Source organism: Thunnus maccoyii, chromosome 19, assembly GCF_910596095.1.
Source record: "Thunnus maccoyii chromosome 19, fThuMac1.1, whole genome shotgun sequence".
NCBI classification, from domain to species: domain Eukaryota; kingdom Metazoa; phylum Chordata; class Actinopteri; order Scombriformes; family Scombridae; genus Thunnus; species Thunnus maccoyii.
Window position 1 is genome coordinate 8,203,687 of NC_056551.1, and position 22,365 is coordinate 8,226,051.

General features: G+C 39.1%; 1 protein-coding gene across 2 annotated transcripts in view; it reads left to right on the forward strand.

The window, feature by feature from the left end:
• The window catches only part of LOC121885142 (leucine-rich repeat transmembrane neuronal protein 4), a 104,517-nt gene extending 85,755 nt beyond the window's left edge, over window positions 1-18,762 (forward strand). The window contains exon 3 of one of the 2 annotated variants that reach the window (XR_006092475.1): window positions 15,133-15,201. Coding sequence is in view for 1 of the 2 variants with exons in the window: in XM_042394310.1 (XP_042250244.1) it covers window positions 15,133-15,456 (324 nt within the window). In the remaining variant the exon portion in view is untranslated. Of the gene's footprint in view, window positions 1-15,132 lie in introns of both variants that reach the window. The other variant, XM_042394310.1, reaches the window with a different exon arrangement.
• The last annotated feature ends 3,603 nt before the right edge of the window (window positions 18,763-22,365 follow it).

The following is a 22,365-nucleotide window of genomic DNA, read 5'->3' on the forward strand; positions in this document are numbered from 1 at the left end:
AAGAGTCATTTTATGGTTATTAGAAAGTGATGTAGGTCTAAGGGGGTGATCACTCAGACTGTGAGTCTCAATAGAAGATCTTTCTTTAACTTTCTTTTTTCTCTGTCAACCCTTTTTTCATGTAGCACATGGTGTGACATCTATCCCTCCATTTTCCATACATGCCTTTTCAGAGTCATGAAGAAGTAGGCTCTTGTCCCAGCATAGATTGGGTAAAAGGCAAAAAATTAATGATGAACACATACATTTTGTCACGTAAACTTGGTGTGAATCCTCATAGTGAGTATTATTCACTATTAGCTTCAGTCTTTCAAAAACACCTACACTGTATGTACTTTTTGCATTCATTTGCATTACATTTGTTTCTGTTTTTTTAATAGAAGCATATTGTTAGTCCAGTGCTGTTCATATTACTGTGTAGAACTTTCCAAAACATTATAAATTGTTTCTCGCTTGTTGTTGCACTTATATATTAATCCACTCAAATTTAGGTATTTCTGGAAAGAAGTTAAAAAAAAAAAAACTGTTTGCTTTTGTAACAGGAGACAGTAGTTTCCGTGAATGTGTGTATCTGTTTGTGTACAAGCAAGACAAGTGCCATTACTCACTGTGCTTGTGTGTGTGTGTGTGTGTGTGTGTGTGTGTGTGTGTGTGTGTTTGTACGCATACACTTGTCTGTACAGTACGTGTGTGTATGCAGGTTTGTGTTCATGGATACTGCCATAATTCTGTGTGTATGTGAAGGGGGGAGTATGTGGGTGGATCATGAGGGGTAGGGGAGCTGCCGATAGGGGTGCTGCAGTAATTTCACTAAAGGCAATTTGAATATTGTTGCTTCATTACAATAGCAATCACCAAGAGCCACCTGATGAAATATTTATCAGGGATTTGAGGATTCAGGGGGTTTTAATTACCATTTGCTAAACAGGCATCTCACAAGGTTTACTATGGTGCCATCAGTCCTGTCATTCAGTGTTTTCTTGTCGCTGCTTACAGGGACATGTTTTGCTCTGTTTTCGGTGTGCATTACGAGTAGAAGAACACGGTAAACTAACAAAGGAAACTTATTGGTTTTTGTTCTCATTCAATTGGCAGTCTGACTTCATAACAAAAAGCTTGGTTTTCCTTAACTTAACAGTAGTTGACTATATCATGTATCATGGTGCAACAGGCCTATACATAAATCAAGTCAGATTAGTCCTGTTTGGTAATATAAGTTTTTGATTCAGATAAGGAAAAACTTTACAAAAGAAACTTCAAGAAGAGCAACACAGTGGAGATCTTTCTTCCAGGAAAGAAATACATGCAGCAGGTCTACAGAGAGTAGGCAGAAGTAGCAGTGATAGAATTACAGTGTAGAGTCACATAATTACAATATGCAACCAAGAAGTTCAAGGTAGCAATACTACAAAGTATGATCAACTAGGTCAAGTTGGAGCTTAAGACTGAAAGCGTGGGAAGTAAAGCTGTTAAGTATGTTGGCAAATGTTTGGTGGGATACAGTGACAATTACTTAATATTATTTAGCTGATCAAATAATGCAGTACATTGAATTGAAATAAAACTTGTTGATAAAGCCTATAGATAGATAGATAGATAGATAGATAGATAGATAGATAGACAGACACAGATGACTTTAATGTCTCAACTGGGGAATTACATTTCGTGTATCAAAGTAAATGGAGAGGGGTGAAACAGGAACCAGGCTCCATTTCTTGCCAAACAATGGAAAAGTGATCAAAGAGGTTATTTGCCACCAAGTCTCTGGATTCCAGATGCCTACATTTCTTAGCTCCATGGAGTTTAGTTCTGTTTGCACTGCCTCTTATTGAAATTCAGACTAGATATGTTCTAGCCTCAAAGGAACTGTCTGGTCAAGGTTTCTCAGTGAAAAGGTTCTCTCTTGAGGGATTTGCTCTGCTACGAGTATATGCAAAACTGTCCCCTCAGGGACCGCCTGTAACGACCTGGATTTTCCCGCGATTACTTAAGCCCTATGGCTAATTACCTTTTGAGATGAAAACATACGCCTCCTCATTAATTCAACACTCCACAATCTATCATAATTACTGCCAAATAAGTTGTTGTTATCGCTTTAATTTAAATTAGTGGCTGTGATTCTGCCTCAAAAGGATTTTCATGCACATTGGTGCACATGTTCAAGTAAAAGAAATTGGTAAAAATACACCAAAAGTGTACTTTCACTCATTATTGAATGTTTTTTTTTAAAAAAGCTTAATAGATTACAGAAATCAATTTTGTAAGTTTTTTCAATTCAGATATATGATATTAATGACTTGTAAATATGTGTTTTTCTAAAGCTGACTGACAAAGATTATTGTACTAGCCAGGAATTGTAATCCTACCCAGCATCTGTCAGTGTAGGATGAGCTCACCTTTTCTCCATCCAGAAAGGCATCTATCAGCTGCATACAAGTCATCATTATAAATAAATGATCTCTCTTTCCCCTTTTGCTCTCAAATTTTCTCTCCAATCAAATAAGCTACCTACCACTCAGTCAAAGTTGCTGCCTCACTCCTGCAATCCTCCTCACTAATGCAATTGAGGAATGAGTGAGAAGTAGCCTTTTGCCAAGCAAAAATTAAAGCATTTCGCACATTTCATTCAGAAACAGATTGTGTTGATTTTAGAAGCTGAAACTGTGATGAATTACTTAAAAAGTTAGGAGGGAAAAAAAACCAAACCTTTCTGACCTTATCGCTACTTTTAAAACAATCAGACAAGGTAAACACAAAAGACAAAAATATGAGGAGGGCCAAGAGAGAAAGGAAGAAAATGATTAACTATGAAGGCCACGCGCTGCTTTGAGATGTTTTGCATTGTTTGTTTGCATCAGTGAATATCTAGTTTTGTTACAAGGCCATCTGTGTCCGAATGCTGTTGAGGCAGTGCGTGGTGAGGCGGGATGAGAAGCAGATAGGGAGAAGAAGGTCTGCATATCAGTTCTGGCTGCTGCCCAGCTCCCTTTGACATGTCTTATTAGTCAGGTCTTTAAAAGCCTCAGCCTGCCTTCCCAGGCACACTCCTCCCCAATATCCCTGATTAAAGTGCGACTGACGCTCCCAGTGTTGAGCCAAGTTGGCCACACAGCGTTTATGTTGGGTCATGCTCATTACTCAGACACACTGCCAGTGCCGCCACGACTGGAAGCAGCACATAATGCAAGATATCGCCAGCCAAGAGATTTGGGAACTTTGAATTCATTATGGGACAGCAGAAATGAAACTACAAATTGTTCTCCTTTGACACAACCCGTCATTCTGACTCCTTAATATGCATTTGGGCACTCGGCAATGGGGGCAGGAGATTTACTATATAAGCAGAGCTGGAGGCAATTGAAATTTGTTTGTTAAGCCATGAAATAACATCAGTGTGCCCTGACTTTGATCATTTGCATGTATATAGATAACATAAAAATATAAAGCCACATATTGTTTAGCTGCACACAGGCCTGCTTTAGGGTTAAGTTATATTACATAACCCAGATTTAATGTCAGTGATGAGATTTATTGTGGTAGCACCATGAACCCTTTGGGTATTAGCAACTGATAAAAAAAATGGTAATTTGAATAATTATTTAGTCATTATGATGTTGAATCTTGATTCTGATACTGATTGTCATGTCTAATCTGTACTGTTGCTAAAATGAATTGCTGAGTAATCATTTAGTCGATAGGTCAATGGACAGAAAATTAACCACAATTATTAGAATCAATTAATCCATCTGACAAGGAAAAATTCTAAAGGTTTTCTGGTTGCAGCTTCTCAAATATGAGACTGTGCTGAGGTTTGCTTCTTTATGTCACTGTAAATTAAAAATCTTTGGGTTTTGGACTGTTAGTTGGACAAAACAAGCTGTATAAAGTTGTCACCTTGGGTTGTAAGAAATCTCAAAGGCCATTTTTCTTCAGTTTTTTGACATTTTATAGAGTAAATGAATAATTGTTTAATCGAAAATATAATTAACAATGATAATAATTGTTAGTTGCAGCCCTAATTCATGCTGACGTGAGACAACGTGAGCCTCCGAAACAAACAAGTAACAATTGTGAACTCATACTGTACACTGCAAGCTTTCTGTCTCATTTCCATTGTTCTGCAGATTCTCAGCCCCCGCCTTCATTAGTTGTGGTAAATGTGTGTTATGCTGGATGTACGTGTGTGTGTGTGTGTGTGTGTGTGTGTGTGCCTGTGTGTGAAAGCAAACCGTGCTGAGAAACGTGTTGAGCATTGAGTAACATTTCACGGCCCATTTGCTGTGGTCTGCAGAAGCTCCTTTACTGTACGTACCGTAGAGTGGGAGGAGGTTGTGATGAGCCGACGATGGGCACTCATTGGTGCGTGAAGGGGGCCTCGATCCCGCTCTCTCCTTCTCTGTCTTTCCCCAGTTTTCTCTCTCTCAGTTTTTCCTTCCTGTAAACCAGCTTTGTGAGTGGAGTTGTGTATGTATTTGTTATTGTGTCTGTGTGTGTTGTGTCACAGACCTGTAATCAAGAGTCACTGCACATAAAGGGACCTCCAGTCATTAAGGAATTAGTGGGAGGCTAACGGCTTGTTTAGAGAATCAATTAGTTTAAAATGTGGACATGTGGGCACATTTTTCCACACAGCTCTGCGAGGGAATGTCAAGGTTGTACATTCTGGCTCTGATGTTAACTCACCCTTTATGACTCTGTGACTAGTACAGTCCTGGGAGGCCTCTTTAATCATGAATTCTAGTCTTAAAGACACAGTAAAACGGCAGTTAGAGCATATTTAGCTTCTGTGAATTGCTATATTTCCAGGTGAAATGTAATATGAGGGCAGGGAATCATTTCAGGAAAAAATATGATTGAATCATTCTAGGATTTGATTTGATCACTTGAAAGTAGGCGTTATTTAGTGAGCACAGAGTCTCTGGAGAACCACATAATTCCTCTGTTCAACTGTACATGACTTTTTGCCTCCACCCACACTTGCATCACCTGTGTTGCTGTATCATGATGTGGAGGAGGAAGAAGGATGAGTCAGTCCCAGCCACTTAGATCGAAACAGTTTTTAGAAATGTAAATAGTAAAGAATTTTTGCCATGTTGACTGTAAAAAAATACACTCTCATCCCATTGCGTAACTCAGCTATTACTACCACTCAAAATTGTCTTTTTTCCTTTTTTTTTTTTAGCCTCGCTTGCAGCATGGCACTATGGATAGCAATGTGGGTCTGTTGGTTTGTCGGTTGGTCATTTTTACGTTTGTAGTTTTTAATGAAATGTCATGACAACTATTGGATGGATTGCCATGAAGTTTGGTACAGATACTCAAGAGGATGAATCCTTAAAAATTAATTGGTACCACTTTTTGTGCAGACATTCATGGTTTCCATATAATGAATCGTAATGACTTTGGTGATTTCTGACTTTTCCTGTAACGCCACCATGAGGTTGATTTTTGTGGTTTTAAGTAAAATGTCTTAACTATTGGATAGATTGTCATGAAATTTGGTGCAGACATTGATGGTCCCCTTAGGGTGATCTGTAAAAACAAAAAAGATCCTTTAACTAACTCCTTTAACTTGCCATCCATTGCCATAAAAAAATCGTCCTATACTCTCATGCATGACCAAATATCTGCAAAACTAATAACATTCCCATAAGCATCAGCTCTTTTTATTTGGTTATTAAACCTGCCAAACATCAGCATGTTAACATTGACATTGTGAGCACGTTGCCATGCTAGTGTTAGCATTTAACTCAAAGCACAGCCTCACTATCCCACTAGCATGGCTGTAGACTCGTCTACTTGTCTAGTCTTGTTTACATATATTTGACATATACAAACATATAGTGGAAGCCAGGGAGTATAAACACTTATATATACACTTGTAAAAGCTATTTTTACTTCATTGTGTCTTTAAAGTGGATGTTATAGTCAGCAAATGCTTATTTGCCAGCACATATATTATTTTATGCCGGCTTCGATTATGTTAAGTACTGCAGATGTCAACACATAGACAGATGTGAGCTATTACACACACATAAGTCTATTCTGCTGACACACAAAAAGACACATACACACACACACACACACACAATTACACATGCAGCTGGGAAGACTTCCTCTTGGGATGTGCTGTCTGAAAACAAACTGATGGTGTTTAGCTTCACACACCCTCAGACACGTCCATGCACATTGCTCTGCTGAAAACCTGACTGGTGGGCTCCGTGTCATTGATGCCCGCCCAATAACAGCTGTGCTGACTTCCCCCGCAGAGCTAGAGTGGCATCACAAAACTCACCCACACGGAGACACACAGTCACACACGCACACACACCATCTCGTGCTTGCACACACAGAATCAAAGTTTGCTGAGGACAAGTAATTATGATTTAGTTGTTTCAATTAATGGAGGTTTTTGAAGTAATTGTTATAGGTACATAATTTCACATGTTCACATGCTTCAAAACATAAACTTTTGACAAGCGAGAGATGTCTATGCATACAGTACACGGCCCCCCATATACATAGTATGTACATATTTGCACATCTTGCATATACTGTATGATGTTAACTTTTAAACTGGAATATATACTGTAAATGTTTAGAACTGTTCTATAATTTACTGAAGAAACTGTAGAGAGCTGACATACTGTAGGTACAGGTGTAACATACTTTATTCTTTTATTTCACATTCTAATGTTTTCATGTATTCTGTTTTGTAGTTAATATGTCTGAATGTTGGAATTGTCAATTGAGTTTGCCATTTGCTATATTGTCCTATTTGCAAAATGACTTATTCTCTACTACCACCACTTATGATAATAACTATAATAAAAACAGTAATAATGTTGAAAATGTTTTGTCCAATCCAACAGAAACTTGTAATATTTGTAACATTTTATATGTATAGATTAGTGTATGAATTTAAGCAACATAATGGAACATAACCTTGTCATCTTGTACGATGATGATGATGATGATGATGATGATGATTGCTACATAAGTCAACTTACTCTTAAGGCTAATGGTAAACAACAGACCTACAAAAATATTTCATCTGTGCAGCTGCAGCTGTTTCCTCTTTGTATAGTTTTGGAGAATGAAACCAACTAAATTAAATTCAAACTGGACTGAAGTCAAGGCAGTGACTTTAGAATAGGAAACCATGGTAACTGCACTGACACAGTGTTCCAACTTTTATTATATTAACAATGTACACCATCACTTCCTAATCACAAAGTTAATTTCCAAGTTATTAAATGGGAAATGTATCACCAGTGTTATTACAGTTATAAACTCTTTCATTAAGCAATACTAATCATAAATGAAGACAGGATAATAATGACTGAGAGAATGATGCTGTAGTGGGTGGCGGAAGTCTGGCAATCACAAATCCCAGAGCTCTCCGGAAGCTGAGATTTATTCTCAATGGCAGTGAGTGCTTTGTACAACAACACAGCACTGTGGGACAAGGTTAGGCCTATAATGAAACAGTTTCAACAGCATGAGCACTGAACCTTTACCTCAAATATACAGTCTGCTTTAAATATAGGTGGACCAAAATGAATGATGGTAATGTACAGTATCTCTATACTTCTACAAAGAGGACAAGAGGTATACGGACAAGTCAAAGAGTAACAAAATAGTTATTTTCAGTAACTTGGTCATGGTTTATTTCAGTAATAGCCCAGAATGACACAATATATTATATAAACATACAGTATATATACAGCCAAATACAGCAATAATATTAAAAATGTATGGGGGAAAAAAATGTATCTGTCATATATATTTTTTAGGAATATTGTGTAATATCCACTGAGGGAAACAAAAAAAAAAAAACAACTTCCAGCTCAGTATGATACAATAACCAACAATTCCCAACATAATTCACAGGCTTGCAGACATTTACAAAAAACAACATTAATGAGAATATAAGAAAAGTAAAATCCTCAGCAACATTTTAGTGGGAGTCTCTTGCATCTCCTCTTCACTTTGTTATGCTTCTTTGTGCCACAATACGGTGACTTGAGAGGATCAAAGTGTTTGGCTTGGAAAGCGGCAGACTTTTGAACTGTAATGCTCCTAAAACCCAGGGAGGCATTAGCATTGTCTGCCTGTGGCACTGTTACTGCCTCCTTAGCTGCTCATAAAAGCGTGAATGCAAAAAGAAAACACAACTTCTGAGGGACACTGGAATACTGTAAAAATGAATTTATGGGATTTGAGGATTTTTTTTTTTTTAACAGTCATTGATGACTCCCCTAACAAATTAGAGCCGACGCAAGGAAGTAACACAGAAACTAAAATATCCACAGATGGAGAAAGGAAATGATTTGCAATTCTCTGATCAGAGATGTCGCTAAACAAACAAACAAAAAATGCTAACACATACTGCATAATAACAACTCTATTCATACAGCACCTGTTAAAATTACACTAACAACAGAATATCACACATACACACACTAATCAAACATGCAGAAATAACAACAATGAACACAAAAGCAGCAAAAATCCCACAAAAGCAAGTTTAACGAAAGATTTAAGAGACAGCACTGGTCTGGCCAGCTCAATCTCCCTGGCAGTTTGTTTCAAAGCTTTGGGGCCTAAGGTCACCCTACAGTGTGTTCAGGCATACAGAGATAAAGATCCAGTTAGAGGCAGGATGCCAGTCATTGTCAGTTGGAGCACACACAGATATAGGTGGCAGAGATCCAAAGGGGTAAAAATGCATCCAGCAGTGAAGCACGGGGAGTTGAGGGAGTTTTTCCTTTATGCAAATGGATTCTGACAGGTAGGAGCTGCAGTTTACAGTATACAATATACACAAGTGATAAACATGGACAGCAACAGAAAAACTTTGTGTGTGAGCCATTATTTTTTTATGGAGATCCCAAACCTCGCGGCAGTACCTTGGGCATTGCGTCTCCGCTTGGATTGCGCTGTGAAGTTTCATCAGCTTCAACTTTGACCTTGTTTGTCAGTGACCTTTCGATGCACTTTTAATGTGATGACAGCCACCCCTCACATAACCTACATGTATCCAGTAATGGACAAAAAGAATGAAAAAGCTTTCATGTATCCAAACCCTTCTTGATCTTCAGATTCTTAGTGTCTCCCTCTCAGAGGGAGCAGAGTACCTTTTTCTGTCTTAAACTGAAATACATAATTCATAAAAGCTGGACTTGTTACTTTGCTTTTCAAACATCCTGGTGCTCTCTTGCCACCAGAAGCGTAGTGACATGCTACAAATTGCCTCTGTACTGTACTACATGCTCCGTCTTGAGGTAACCACAGCTCATCCCACTCATCACGTGTAGAGAGCCAGACTCTAGGACCAGGATTAGATGTCTTCCAACATGCATTTGGGACTGTTTCAGTAATGTTAAATATTGCAAAACAAGGCACCAGTAAACACTATGTTAGTCCTATTCTCTTTTCCTGATAGTGGCAGCGTCATTGGGCACCCTTTCAGAGCTGAGTATGTAAATTATGTGCTCAGTGCTAAACAAGCCTGAAACGTACATATTTTAGTGAGTGAGACAGCATGCAGCATGTCTGAATGGAGGAGCATCCTCAGACTAGAACTTAAAAATGACAGGAGGTTAAGTATTGAGGGTATCAGGTTGTTTTCATATGAGGCAAATCAGTACAAAAATATAATTAAACTGATATTAATGTTGATCGCCAAAATGTTAAAATCAGTTCTGATGCATCAGATGCTGCGATCAGGATGATTCCTATGCGTGACATGCCACTACCAATTTTTCAGCTCTTATTTATGCAGTAACCATTGCTGCATTCAGTTTAGCCTAAACATAATAATTCAACAAATGAATGATCAATTAATAGTTAATTAAAAGTTGCATTTTCACACCTGAAATATTAAAATTTAGATGTGATTTGTCATACAGGGGTCAAGGTATAACTTTCCTAAAAATATGGTAGACACATTAGACACAGTAGCTGGCAGGAAGTGTATTTCATTGGTGGATATCGGGTCAAAAGAGCCTGGATCAGAATTTAAGTGATAGTGATGGACAGATCACAAACTGTAAGATGAATTTGCAGTGTGATTTCACTTTGTGAAAAAGAGCAGGAACTTTTTCACAGTGTTTGATAAATCAAAGACTTAACATCACTCATTCCCCATCCAAACCACGTATTTTAGGACATTTGGAAAGTAAATTGAAGTGTCTATTTTGTATTTTTGTTAGTCTGACCAGATGTTATCCATTTCCATATTTGGCTGGCTCCACTGTCAACAGACTATTCAGTGTGATGAATTAATAATTTCCTAATGCTGAAAGGCACAAAGAGAGGCTGATAGCATTCCTAATGAGCTAGCTGTACCTTGCGACTACGTGGATGGCCGGTGAATATCAATAGCACCTTTTGTTCTCTGAAACTGACATAAAGAGCTAAGTCAGGTTGTCTGAGATTTATGGGTCTTTCAGCAGTTTGTGTTCTTTTTAGAGTTGCACTGAAAAAATATAGGCAGAAATACACTCACACACGTCAAACTGACTTTTTAAAAAACTCTTATTTTTCTTTATCTTGTATTTTTCTCTTTTTCTATCCCATTATGTCCCTTTCCCTTCTTTTTCTATGAAATGCATTCACAGACAGGCATATATGCACAGATACGTGCACACACACTTGCACACGCACTCTGCATGAGGCCAGATTTATGCCCTGACAATTTGATAGAATCCACTGAAACGGTTAGGAGTTAATATCGGTTAATTAATTCATTGGACCTGGGCAGGGAGCTGTGAGCAGACCTGAGGTGGACTGGGGTGTGTGACAGGAGATGAGGTGGCAGCGGTGGTGATGGTGGTGGTGGTGGTGGTGGTGGTGGTGGTGGCGGCAGGGTTGGTGAAGGGTTTAAACTGAAAGGGGAATGAGGGGAGTAATCCACTGAGTGCCTATAATGTAATGAGTCAGCCACGCTTAATGGAGTCCATTTGAGGAGGAAGGAGGTATGTAGAGAAGAAAGGTAGTGGTTCTGGAGGTGCATGATTGAAAGAAAGGCTGGGTGGGAGGATTGAAAGGAGATTTTTTTTCTAAAAATACAAGCCTATACTAGCAGTATACCAGACAAACATGCTCTACATGGTTACAACTTTGTGTGACTGCTGAATTATAATGCTGCACTGCATCATAGAAGCGTGTTACAGTAAAGCTCAAGGCTACAAATGACACTATTTTTATCTAAAACAGAACTGGTGTTAATGCTTCCAGAGAGGCTTTATCTTAGCCCGGTGGTTCAGGGTAATTCCTGAACTGCCAAGCTGTGTTAGCCCAGACTGTTTCTATTTGACTTTGAAATCCGTCCTTGCTCAAACACACATACACACACTCTCACACACACACACACACAAACTACACACACACTCAGCCGGCATACATCTGCATTTCATTGACACAGTCCATCCTATTTTAAAAATCCTGCTTTAAATTTCTCTAATCAGAATCCAGATTACTGTATATGATATGTTAATCTACAAGATAATGATGATATGGATCTTTACCAATGACTCTTTATGTTTATTTTCAAATCTTCTGTGTTTCTTGACTTGTCTTCTCCTTACTTTGCTTCTCCAGAGCATGATTTAGATTTAATTTGGGATCACTAATAGTGTGGCGTTTTTTTTCCTGTTTGATAAAGTTTCTTTTCCCTTCCTCTTTCAGAACACATTTTCTCACCTGTGGTGTCTAACCATGCAGCTAGTTTTGATTTCATGTGCCAAGGTTTTGAGATTCCTGTTTCTGGAAATCCTGCCACTAACAATTTCCTAAGGGTAATCAGACTTTTGCTTTTGGTAGGATGACTTGCTTTTGAGCTTTTTAAATGTCATTTTTCAGTGCTTTGGAACAGCACAAATGAAATGCAATTTGCATTTGTCGTACAGGAGAGAGCGCTCCTACCTAAGAGATAGATATCTAAAAATCTTGGCACTTAATACCAAAACTATCTGCATGTCTATAAACCACTAGAGATGAGTTGAATAATAGCTGTTTTTGTAATTTATATATAAGATTGATTTTATTTTTTCAAGCACAGCTTAAGATCCTGTTCCCAAGTTCTGGTTACCATCACTGGTAACAAGTTTAACTAGAAGAGTGCACTCAATAGAGTGCACCAGGTCTGTACAGTCAAGATGGTGGCAAAGATAACAGAAACAGGGATTTATTCATGTCATGTTGTTCCTAACTTTAGTTGATCATAACATTTCGGGTATGGAATTAATCAGCAGATGCTCCGGTTCAAGATGAGATCAAACTTTTCTATAGATGTCAGTTTTCGCGCCACGACAAAGGCCAACGTGCAAATATGCAACAGACTAGGTAAGCCTTGTTTTTACTGGAAATGCCTTTTGCAATGCTGTAACCAGTGTTGGGGCTAATTACTTTTTTGTTAAAATAAGGTTTTTTGTTGGAACAAGGGGAGCAGTTTTCAGCAATGTCAACCCTGTTTTGGCAAATGGCACAGGAACTAAAAACACAGTAGCAAGATGCAGCTGCAGTCATGAAACTAACAGCCACCTCACTCATGGTTAAAACATGATTGGAAATGAGGGCCATCACTAATTACCTTATCTCCCTGTCCCTGACGTATTGGCACTGTTTCTTTTCTGTTTATGCACCTATTCATAATGCAGTGACGGCCCTCATTTTTTGCTACTGTGTTTTTGAGTTCCTGTTCCCTGTGTTGTATGTCAATAAGGGTCAGATTGCTGACTACTGCTTCCTGTCTTTCATTCTGCTCTGCTCACCACAATGTATACAACCAACATGCGCAAGGAATCGCAAAGGGATTGGATTTGGTAAGGCAAAAGTACCCTAATGCAACGCAAGATTAGCTGTGGACAGATGCACAGACACACACACACACACTCACACACACATACACATGACCAAACGCATGATGCCCTCCAGTCTTACACCTGGCGGAGATAAAAATCAAATGTTCAGGATGTGCATGAAAGAAGGTGCAGTTGTGACACTTGCTTCCAACACCTCCTCAGAGTCAGGGGTTGTATTATTCATGTCTTCCGTGTTGGTGTCATATCTGTGGCTCCTGCTGTTGTTGTCTGCTTCTTGTTGCGTCTGTGTACAGATCTGATGATCTGTCGCTCTGCAAGGCAGCAGTGTTAAATCCAGGTCAGCTGCAATCTTTCCCTGCTGTTTTCATGGCCTGTTAAAAATCTCTTAATTGGCCTCTCTTTTTTTAAGGGTGAAGAAGTGTGTGATTTAAAGTTAAAGAGATGGAGTGTCACAACAGTCTCATCTGTTTGTTTGGCATTGTGTTTAGGTTTGGGAGGGGAGCGTGAGACTAGACACAAAGCCAGATGTGACGAGCGCTCCTGGCTGTGACACAAGTGACATGGCACTGGAGAGAGAGCACAGGCTTATTTGCTCCAGCTCTTGTACTAAAGGTTGAGCACTAAAGCATCTGTGGTTTTGTCATCCTTAGCATAGCTTGTGTGACATTCATACATACAAGCCCATCCAAACATGCAAATGCACATATTCTTATTCTTCTGACAGTCAGAGCATTACAATACAAGTCATGAGCAGGAAGAGTACTCTGACTTCTACATGAGATGCTTCTCATATCTGTAAAAAAAAACCAAAACAACACATCCTCATAATTAAACAACAGTATATGTCTAAAATTTAGCCTACAAAAAAAGATACTATAGTTACGTTTATCTAGCGGCTGTGGTAATGTACTCCAGAACGACCCATGTGACCATAATATGCTGCTTTCCAAAACCGCTACAAATCACTGTTAAAAAAATATGTTTTATGGCATGACAACGCTGTGGGCAAGGTTTGGTTAAATTTAGGCACAAAAACCACTTGGTTAGGGTAGAGAAAGATCATGGTTTGGGTTTAAATGATCACTTGAAAAATTTTAGACCTATAATGTTGTTTTTTCTTGTGAAGATGGGCTGGTAAAAAAAAAAAAAAAAAAAAAAGCAGTTGTCGCAGATGCTTCCCGGCACACATTTTTTGAAGGGTCTTTGCAGCAAATGGGTTTTGGGTCGCTGGAGGCTCAGGTGGTCACCATGTGAGGATGATTATAGAGGGCCAGAAATGAGTTGCCAAACTAACCGCTGTAGCCTTGGAGTCACACAGGCGCAATGAAATATTGTATAACAAATTAACTGCATTGGAAAAATAAAACATCATTTGAAAGTATGTAATATCTATTTGAAAAGAAGCCATCTGTGACAGTTGTTGCTGCAGAATATCTAGGGATTGCTATCTGTGTTTGTTTTTTTTAAATCCAGTAATTAGTCATTGTTTATTTTAAAAGATCAGTACACCAAGATCACCAAAAAAACAACAGCTGGAACTACATTCTATCAGTCCACTAAAGAAGTTTATTTTTAGGTTTATCCTGAGTAATGAAAAGACATGTTGAAATTGAGCTTTTTAAATGTATTTTTTTCAAATATATTTGAGTGACAGAAATGACATTTTTCTCACCTTAATTCAATTGGGCTGGGAGGCAAAATTCTCAATAGTGAATATCCTAAAAGTTGGGCCCATAAAACCAAAACTATCTTTGTGGCCAGATAAAGCAAGAGTTCATTTGTTTCTCTTTTTTGTGATTGGCTTGAACATATCCTTTATATGTTAATTTCATAAATATCAGGTTGACTAAAAAAAAACAATCAACTAAAATTGGGATGAAAATCGGATTTCAAAACTGCCCATGCCCGTAGAACTGCTGTATGTAACTTTACTCTGGTACGTAATAATTTTAGTCATCAATCACCAATTTTCTGGACTTTGCTCACTACAAGAGGACCTTGTTTAGTGTACAGTATATTGGGCTGATCAGCATCATCTAGTAGCAGGAAACAGCCAACTTTTTTGGTGTGTACACACAAATCTGTTTTTGGTATATCTAAAGGATATAGTTTGCTACAAATATGTATGCCTAATTTCTTTTTTCTCTGTCTTTTTCTCTTTTATTCTCTTTGCTCCTCCCTGTATTTCCTTCACTCATGTACAATCCTGCCTGTCTCCTCTAATCATCCTTTATGCTCTCCATCACATTTTCTTTCATTCTCTTTCTGTCTTTTCCTCTACTTTGACTGTTCGTCTAAACAGGTCCCCCACCAGATGGGTGCGCTGACCTTCTACCGCTATGAGCAGCCTATCGTGGACTACTGCCAGGCTCATCAACCCTTGAGGCTCAACATGGGCTATGAGGGACCCCCACAGGGCCTGGAAGGCCTGGAGGATCTGGGGCCGTGTGATAGGGGCACTATACAGACAGTGGCGCTGCCTGCCGTGCCCTCTGCCGCCAACATGGGTGCCCCTGTGCCAGGGCCTCGCTCTCCTCCACCACCCCTCAGACCACCGACTGAAGGCCCCAGTAGTGGTCCTTTTCCACCCACTGAGCGTACCGGCACACTCAAATTTGGACGCTAGCGAGCTGAGCCCGGTTGTTAGAAGTGGGGCAAGGACCTCTGATATACCGTGACTTTGAAATGAAGGGGCAGGCGAGCTGGTTATTCGGTGGGGCCTTGTTTTCAGAACATGAGAACGTGAAACAAGATGACAAAATTTTCTAATTCTGCCTGGAAGGATTTAGCATCTGAAACACACAATCTTACCAATATACAGTGGAGGCTGAGACATTCTTACTGATCATTTTGATTTCTTTTTCCAAAGCACCTCATAATCCCCTTACTACTGACTCATGGGAGATAATTATTATAATTATGACAAAAAGTATGATCTTGTTTCCAAATCTGTTTTTGTGCCATATTCCATGACAACATCCCAGGGCACCTGTTCACAGCATAACAGCTGTCCACTTGCGCTGATTCAGGAGTGAAAGAGGAAGTGCAATAAACAGAAGTTCTCAATCACAAAAAGTGAGAAACAGAGAGTGACATGAATGATAAAAAAAAATGGAGCTGGATCATGTAGCGAGCAGGAGGCTTCTTACTATGATTATTATTAAAATTTCTTCTCAGTAGTCGTTAACATAGGCAAATCCATATCATTATTTCATAAAGATGATTCATTTTCGTAAGACAAGTAATTACATAAATATTCTCTTTCTCTTGTTTTACTGTTTCTTTGGGTGTGGGATCTCATGCTGGATTCCATTAATGTGCATGTCAAACCAAAGAGTTCACTTATATTTTTCTTTAAACGCACATAAGCTACTTCCCCTGAGGGCATTCTTAAAATGCCAGTTGGTCCACTAAACTCTGATAATTCACATTCACAATTAAAACCAAATCTCTCGGTAGTCTTGGATGGACTGGTGTTGTCTTTACAGATTAGCAAAGTAATCAAGCGTTACATAAAAGTGAAGTAGTGAAACTGAAATTTTAAAGAGGCATTCATCATAATGATGGATCTTACCTCATCCTCCCAACATCTGTTCAATTGTTATACACAGTTGTAGTGATGTGATGAACAACAACAAACACTTTTAGAGAGGAGATTTTATGGCATGATCCATATATTTCTTGAACATACAGGGCCCTTTAGCAGAATAACAGGTCTTTGTATATGATTATATCCCAGCTGAATGACTCACTATGCTTTAAAGAGGTAATCATGGGGAATTTATGTGGTAAAATAAGTACATTTGATTGCAAAGTATTGTACATATTCTTAAAAAAGGTCCACTTTACTGACAGTCAAACCTCTCTCACTGCCCCAGTCATTTGAAACATTGCAGAGTCAATGTTTGACTTTCATCACACTGGACAATTTGGAGAGCACCATGTTGCTGGGTTGGCAAAGCTCTGTCCATGTGCTCCCATCACCCCTCCACCACAGAGGACAACAGTGCCTAGTGGGGGCATGTTGAACCAGCACGTTGACTTCTGTTTGACCTGCGTATGAACCCATGGACTGTACTGGGAATATTGCCTGACATCTCCTTTTTTTCCAGAAAGTGTGCCTGCAGTGCAGGACTTATTGCACTCGGTAACCTTTTGGCCACGGTGTCGAGCACTGCAACTCACTGACTCATGGAGCTGATGAGAACTTCAGATAAGGCTGTGGTGGCCTGTCAAATATCATCTCCGGCTTAAATCCAAGCAGTGCACTGGGGTCGTTTTCTACATGTCAGTGGTCATACTCCTTGGAGATATGGAAAGTGTGCTTGATCCTCCCACAGAGCAACTGAAATTGCGAGGGGCCAAAATTTCCCACGAAAGTGGTTGTATCCTTAAGATAAGAGAAAACATAGGGAATTATTTTTGTTTTCTTTTGTTATTTCTTTTTTTCTTTTTGGCTTGGAACAAAAGAGACAGTTTTTTGAGGTGTTCAAAGATGATGTCAAGAAATTCTATAAGACTAATCAAAGGACAAAATCAAATAGAACTTATTTATCGTGTAAATAGTGAATCTTTAAAGATGAAAAAAAAAAAGTATGAACTTGACTTCTTCTGAAACACAAACTGCGTGTGAACAGAAGAGGAGCCTTATTCACTTCCCAGTGGGAATCTGTTACCAAGATGACTCGGTGAAGAGGTTCCTACTGTACCGCTCCTGTTGTTTCAATGATAAATATTTTTCTATCTGCTCCCGTCACTATTCTACCATTAAACACAAATTATGTTACTGAGATTATTTCTCAAATCCAATCATTTCACAGAAACACATGAAGAAGGGAACATTGGGAGCCCTGTTATTGTGATGTACTTCAAGTGTCAAACCTCATAGAGATCCATATTTTCTTTTCTGACTTCAAACATGTTTTAGAGCTCATCTTGCAGGACGTGGCTATATGATGCATTGTGAGTCATATCCCAATCCACTCCTCTTGTTTGAGAATTTCAACACTATCTGCCATTTCAAGGTCTACTCGGGGAGAAGAAGTGTGCTATTCTTTATACCAAGAGTTTAACTTATGAAGGATGTTCTTTTTGATGTGCCATTATTTTGTTAAATGTTTGACCAAAAACCAGCCCCAAAATAACAAGCGACCCAGAAGTCTTCATGGTTTCATGACTAAGAAGGGTGCATCCCCTTCGTGTACAGGACATTGCATAAAAAGCAGTTGATTCGCTCAGTACGGTTGCTTATAGTGCTGGTGGAGTTTACTTTGTAATAGCAGCTGTGCCAATGTCTTTATAATGGGAGCTCTCTCAATTCTATCCATGTATTGTCTTGCCTTGCTCTATATCACCCCTGCTAACTCCTTGGCCTGAATTTCATGTCTGCCTCTTGGTGACTCGGGTGAACCTGTTTAATGATGTTCTATTTCTGTCCGCATGCTGATATTTTGGGAAACTATGCCCAGTTAGGGAGGAGCGCTGAACCAGAGACAAACAGTGCAGGAGATATTTCCTGTCTGGAGTGCCCTAGAACCAGAAGCACGTGTCATGGATAACTTCACTCTTTTTAAAGCAACTTGTTTGCTGACCCATCTCTGCTCCTGTCACACCTAAAGTAGAATTCCCTGGCACTATATAGGCTGTCGAGCAAAGAAAGAGGCTTGTGTTGGGCACTCACTCCAGGGACAGGCTCTCCCTTTAATAGTCTCCCGCTAAAGCCCAGTACCCCATATGTAGTAATTACTCCAGTTTTCAGAACAGTGATAATGGAACAATTCAGTCTAAACACAGCGATCAAAGCTACTTTGCCCTTCATGTGTAATTAGAAAAGGCTAATAAAATCTTTGTATGTTCACAATTAAATCAACTACTAATAAGCGATTGACTTATTAGTAATCATGACTACCTCCCTGATAAAATCAGATATGTTCAACGGAATGTTCGAATCCTGCTGCCTGCAATTATTTCGTCTTTTGTCCATTTTTTTTTTGCCATCAGAGAGCTGGAAGCACAGGCGCTGCATGCTAATGATGCATGTTTGAGCTGAACTCCAGGACCGTCTGCGCTAGCCCCGCAATGCCAACAGGCTTTATTTTCTCCTCTGCTTTGTTTGTTTATGATTTTGTACCCCCCCCGAGCTCCCCCCCCTCCCTCTCCCCCACTTTTACTCTTGTAGTTTGGGCTCAAGTCCCTACTGGGAACTTTTTTTTTCTTCCTCTTTTCTTTTTTTGCTTCTGGTGGGGTGAATAAAGGTCTGAAGAATTGCAGTGAAAACTTTCATATTTCAGTGTTTATGCTCAGAGGAACAGCTAAATGCAAATCTCTAAGGAGAGAGGGACAGCAGAGGAGACGAGAGGGGGAGCCAGAGATAGTGTACAATAGGGAGGATATAGACAGACAAAATGGGTAAGTGGAAGGACATTTTATTCTGTTACAATGAAAACTTTTGTGATTGTTTCTGAATGTCCCAGGCAGATTTATTTCAACTTTAAGAAACGACACAAACAGCTTCAGTCAAGCTCAGACACACATATAAGTATTCTGTAGAGTTACATACTGTATGGCACACACACACACACTAAACAAAAGGTATACGTAAATCCACTTGCATCTTCTAAACTGTATGTATTATATGCATGCTTACATACACAGGCACACTCAAACATTTTTAAACACCTCATTTGAATTCAAATGATAATTTCACTATATTACCAAGAATCCACTTTAACTTGTCAGTCTTAAACAACAGAAATAATCACACATAAATGCATACACACACACACAAAAAGAAAGAAAGAAAAAAAACTACAAATACAGGCAGCACACATGCCCTGATAAATGATAATAAAGTACTGCAGAATTTGACGCTCCTATCCATTCCAGTTCACCCAAGGCCATCTGTGACGGTTCAGTAGGTTCTAATCCATTACCTGATAAATAGATTTGAAAAATTAATTCCAAGCCAGACATGGATTTTCAGCAATTCTTCCTCTGCCATACATCTGTGTCTTACCCGTAGGCAGCGCTGGGGCATACCCATACAGCACACAGTCATAACTCTAGAGAATCAGCATCATGTATACACACAGATAGGGGGTGAAGCAGAAAAAAAACAAAAAAAAAAACAAGCCAATGCTCCCCATCTGCCACTTCTAGATTCCCAATTTGAGTTTCTATTTTTGTTAGTGTGTCATTAGCGTGTGCAGATTGCAAAGTGGTAAGAATGAATAACTTTGTCATGCTAAAAGGCATTAAGAGAGGTTGGAAGCATTGCTAGTGACAAGTTAGCTGTACCCTGCATGTACCCAAATGGGCCTGTGTGTGTTGTGTGTGCGTGGTCTGTCATAGGCTATTTTTGGGGACAAATTTCAGACTTATGATCAGTTAATTGGGGACAGCTTTCCAACTGGGGACAAAGGCAATGTCCCCAATTGGGAAAAAGCTGATTTTTGGGTCAGTGATTAAGGTTAGGGTAAAGCTTAGGGTTAGGCAAGTAGTGGTTATGATTAGGGTTAGGGTAAGGCTCCAGGAAATGAATGTAAGTCTATGTAATGTCCCCAAAAGTGACCATGATCTGATATGTGTGTGTGTGTGTGTGTGTGTGTGTGTGTGTGTACTTATGGCAGCACCTACTCCTCTACCTCCTCTGAGCCAACGTCACCGTTACTGATGTTCAGGCCAGCCTGGTCCCCATTGATTGTTATTGTTCCATGCTGTTTCACATTAGCAGGAAGTCTTTAACCTCTGATCCACATTGTCCTGACTCTGTTTTTCTGCCATTGCTCATGTCAGAGGGGACACAGAAAGGGAAGGCATGATCATTAACCTCTGTCAGGGAAACACACTTTTTCATTCGTCTGACAAAGCCCGTTTACGCCCCTAATTGGATTTAATGTGAGCACCGAAAAAAGGAAGGTTTTTATTTAAATGGGCTGCATTTTACTCCTGCAGTTGGCTTGAGAGTGCGGTGAGAGAGCAGAGAGAAACTGACAGAAAGCAATATCAGAATTAGTCTTTGTTTCCTTGCAGGCTCAAAGCACTTTCCCTATTTTTTTGCTGCCTCTTAAATGCTTTCTGTATAAACCACAGGATCCCCGCTGTCTCCTTCTCACTCATTTCCTGCAGAGAGCATTGATTTCTGTAGGGTGTAAATATGCGCTGCATTGTTTCCTTTGGTAGTTGGTTTGTTGTTGATTTGTTTTTCTTATTTGGATTTTTGTTCTTTTTACTGTATTCAGACCTAAAGCATTTTTGTGGAGACCTGGTCCAAGCGCAAAAATATGGCTCTTCTTTGAGTATATTATTGTCAGAAAATGTTTTGTAAAAATTTTGATGATGATATCAGAAATAAACATCTAAAGATGGGAGTCGTGATGTCTTGTTTACCTAAACATGTTGCAATTTGCAATTAAAGGGGAGATTAAACAATTTTACACATTGAGATTAGTGCTATGGGCAGTACTACCAAGCCTGTGAAAAGAGCTGTACAATGTCTTCTTGGGTCGGAGAGTGCTTTCTAATCATCTGTGCTTCTTGAAGGAGAGAATCACCCCTGATTATCACCACCAGGATTATCTCAGGTCGGACTTGGAGACTGCAAAATTAATGTTAATTGAAACCCTGCATTCGAAACTTTTGAAAGAAATGTTTTAAAGTTTGAAAGACGTTGCACCATAAGATATTATCAAGTCATTGGAAATGTACGCCAGTGTTTTTGGAGTTTGTCCCATATTAGGAACTAGGATTGTAAAAGAATGCAAATGTATTGTTTGGATATGAACAGATAATGTGCATTGAACAAAAAAACAAGGGGCCATGGGAGCTTCTCAGATTTTTATCAATAGCTTTCTCATTTCTTTGGCAGTAGGAGAATCAAATAAATGGCAGGCAATCCATGCAACCAACCACGACAAAGTCAGTTGATTTCCACAATTCATGGAATCATGCCGGAAAAGCGACACACGTTTCTTTATTACAAGGATCACATAGATGAGACAACCAGATACAAGTAGCCAAGCAACAATGATAAATGACTGATCATTCCTACCATTTGATTTTTCATGAATCTTTAATAATGAAAGTTAAATTTATAACATGAGGTGTGGAAGAGATGTGATAGTTTCCCTGTGAGGAGTGAGGCAGTGGTGATGATTCTTGAAATGTTTTCACTTATTAAAAGGTTGCAAGTAGAAAAAGAGAAAGTAAGTAAAGAAAGAAAGTAGAAAAAAAGCAAAACCAACCAAAACACTGCTGTTTGATGTTTGTTTCTACAGATACTTTACAATGCTAGCTTTTGGTGCTAACTGATGATGATTTATGCTGAAAACACTGATGGTAAAATAAACTTTATAAAGCAGTGTTGTTTTTCCAGAAGACACAGTTCTAGCTGTTTGTGATGAGTCTCTGTTTTAGATGTCTTATAGTTGAGGCAGATGTGATTTAGCCTGCAAGCTTCCACACTGTCTTCTCAATTCCATGCTGCAATTTAAGGATTTCCTTGGTAAATTGTGCCACAGTTGTGTTTGTGAAGATT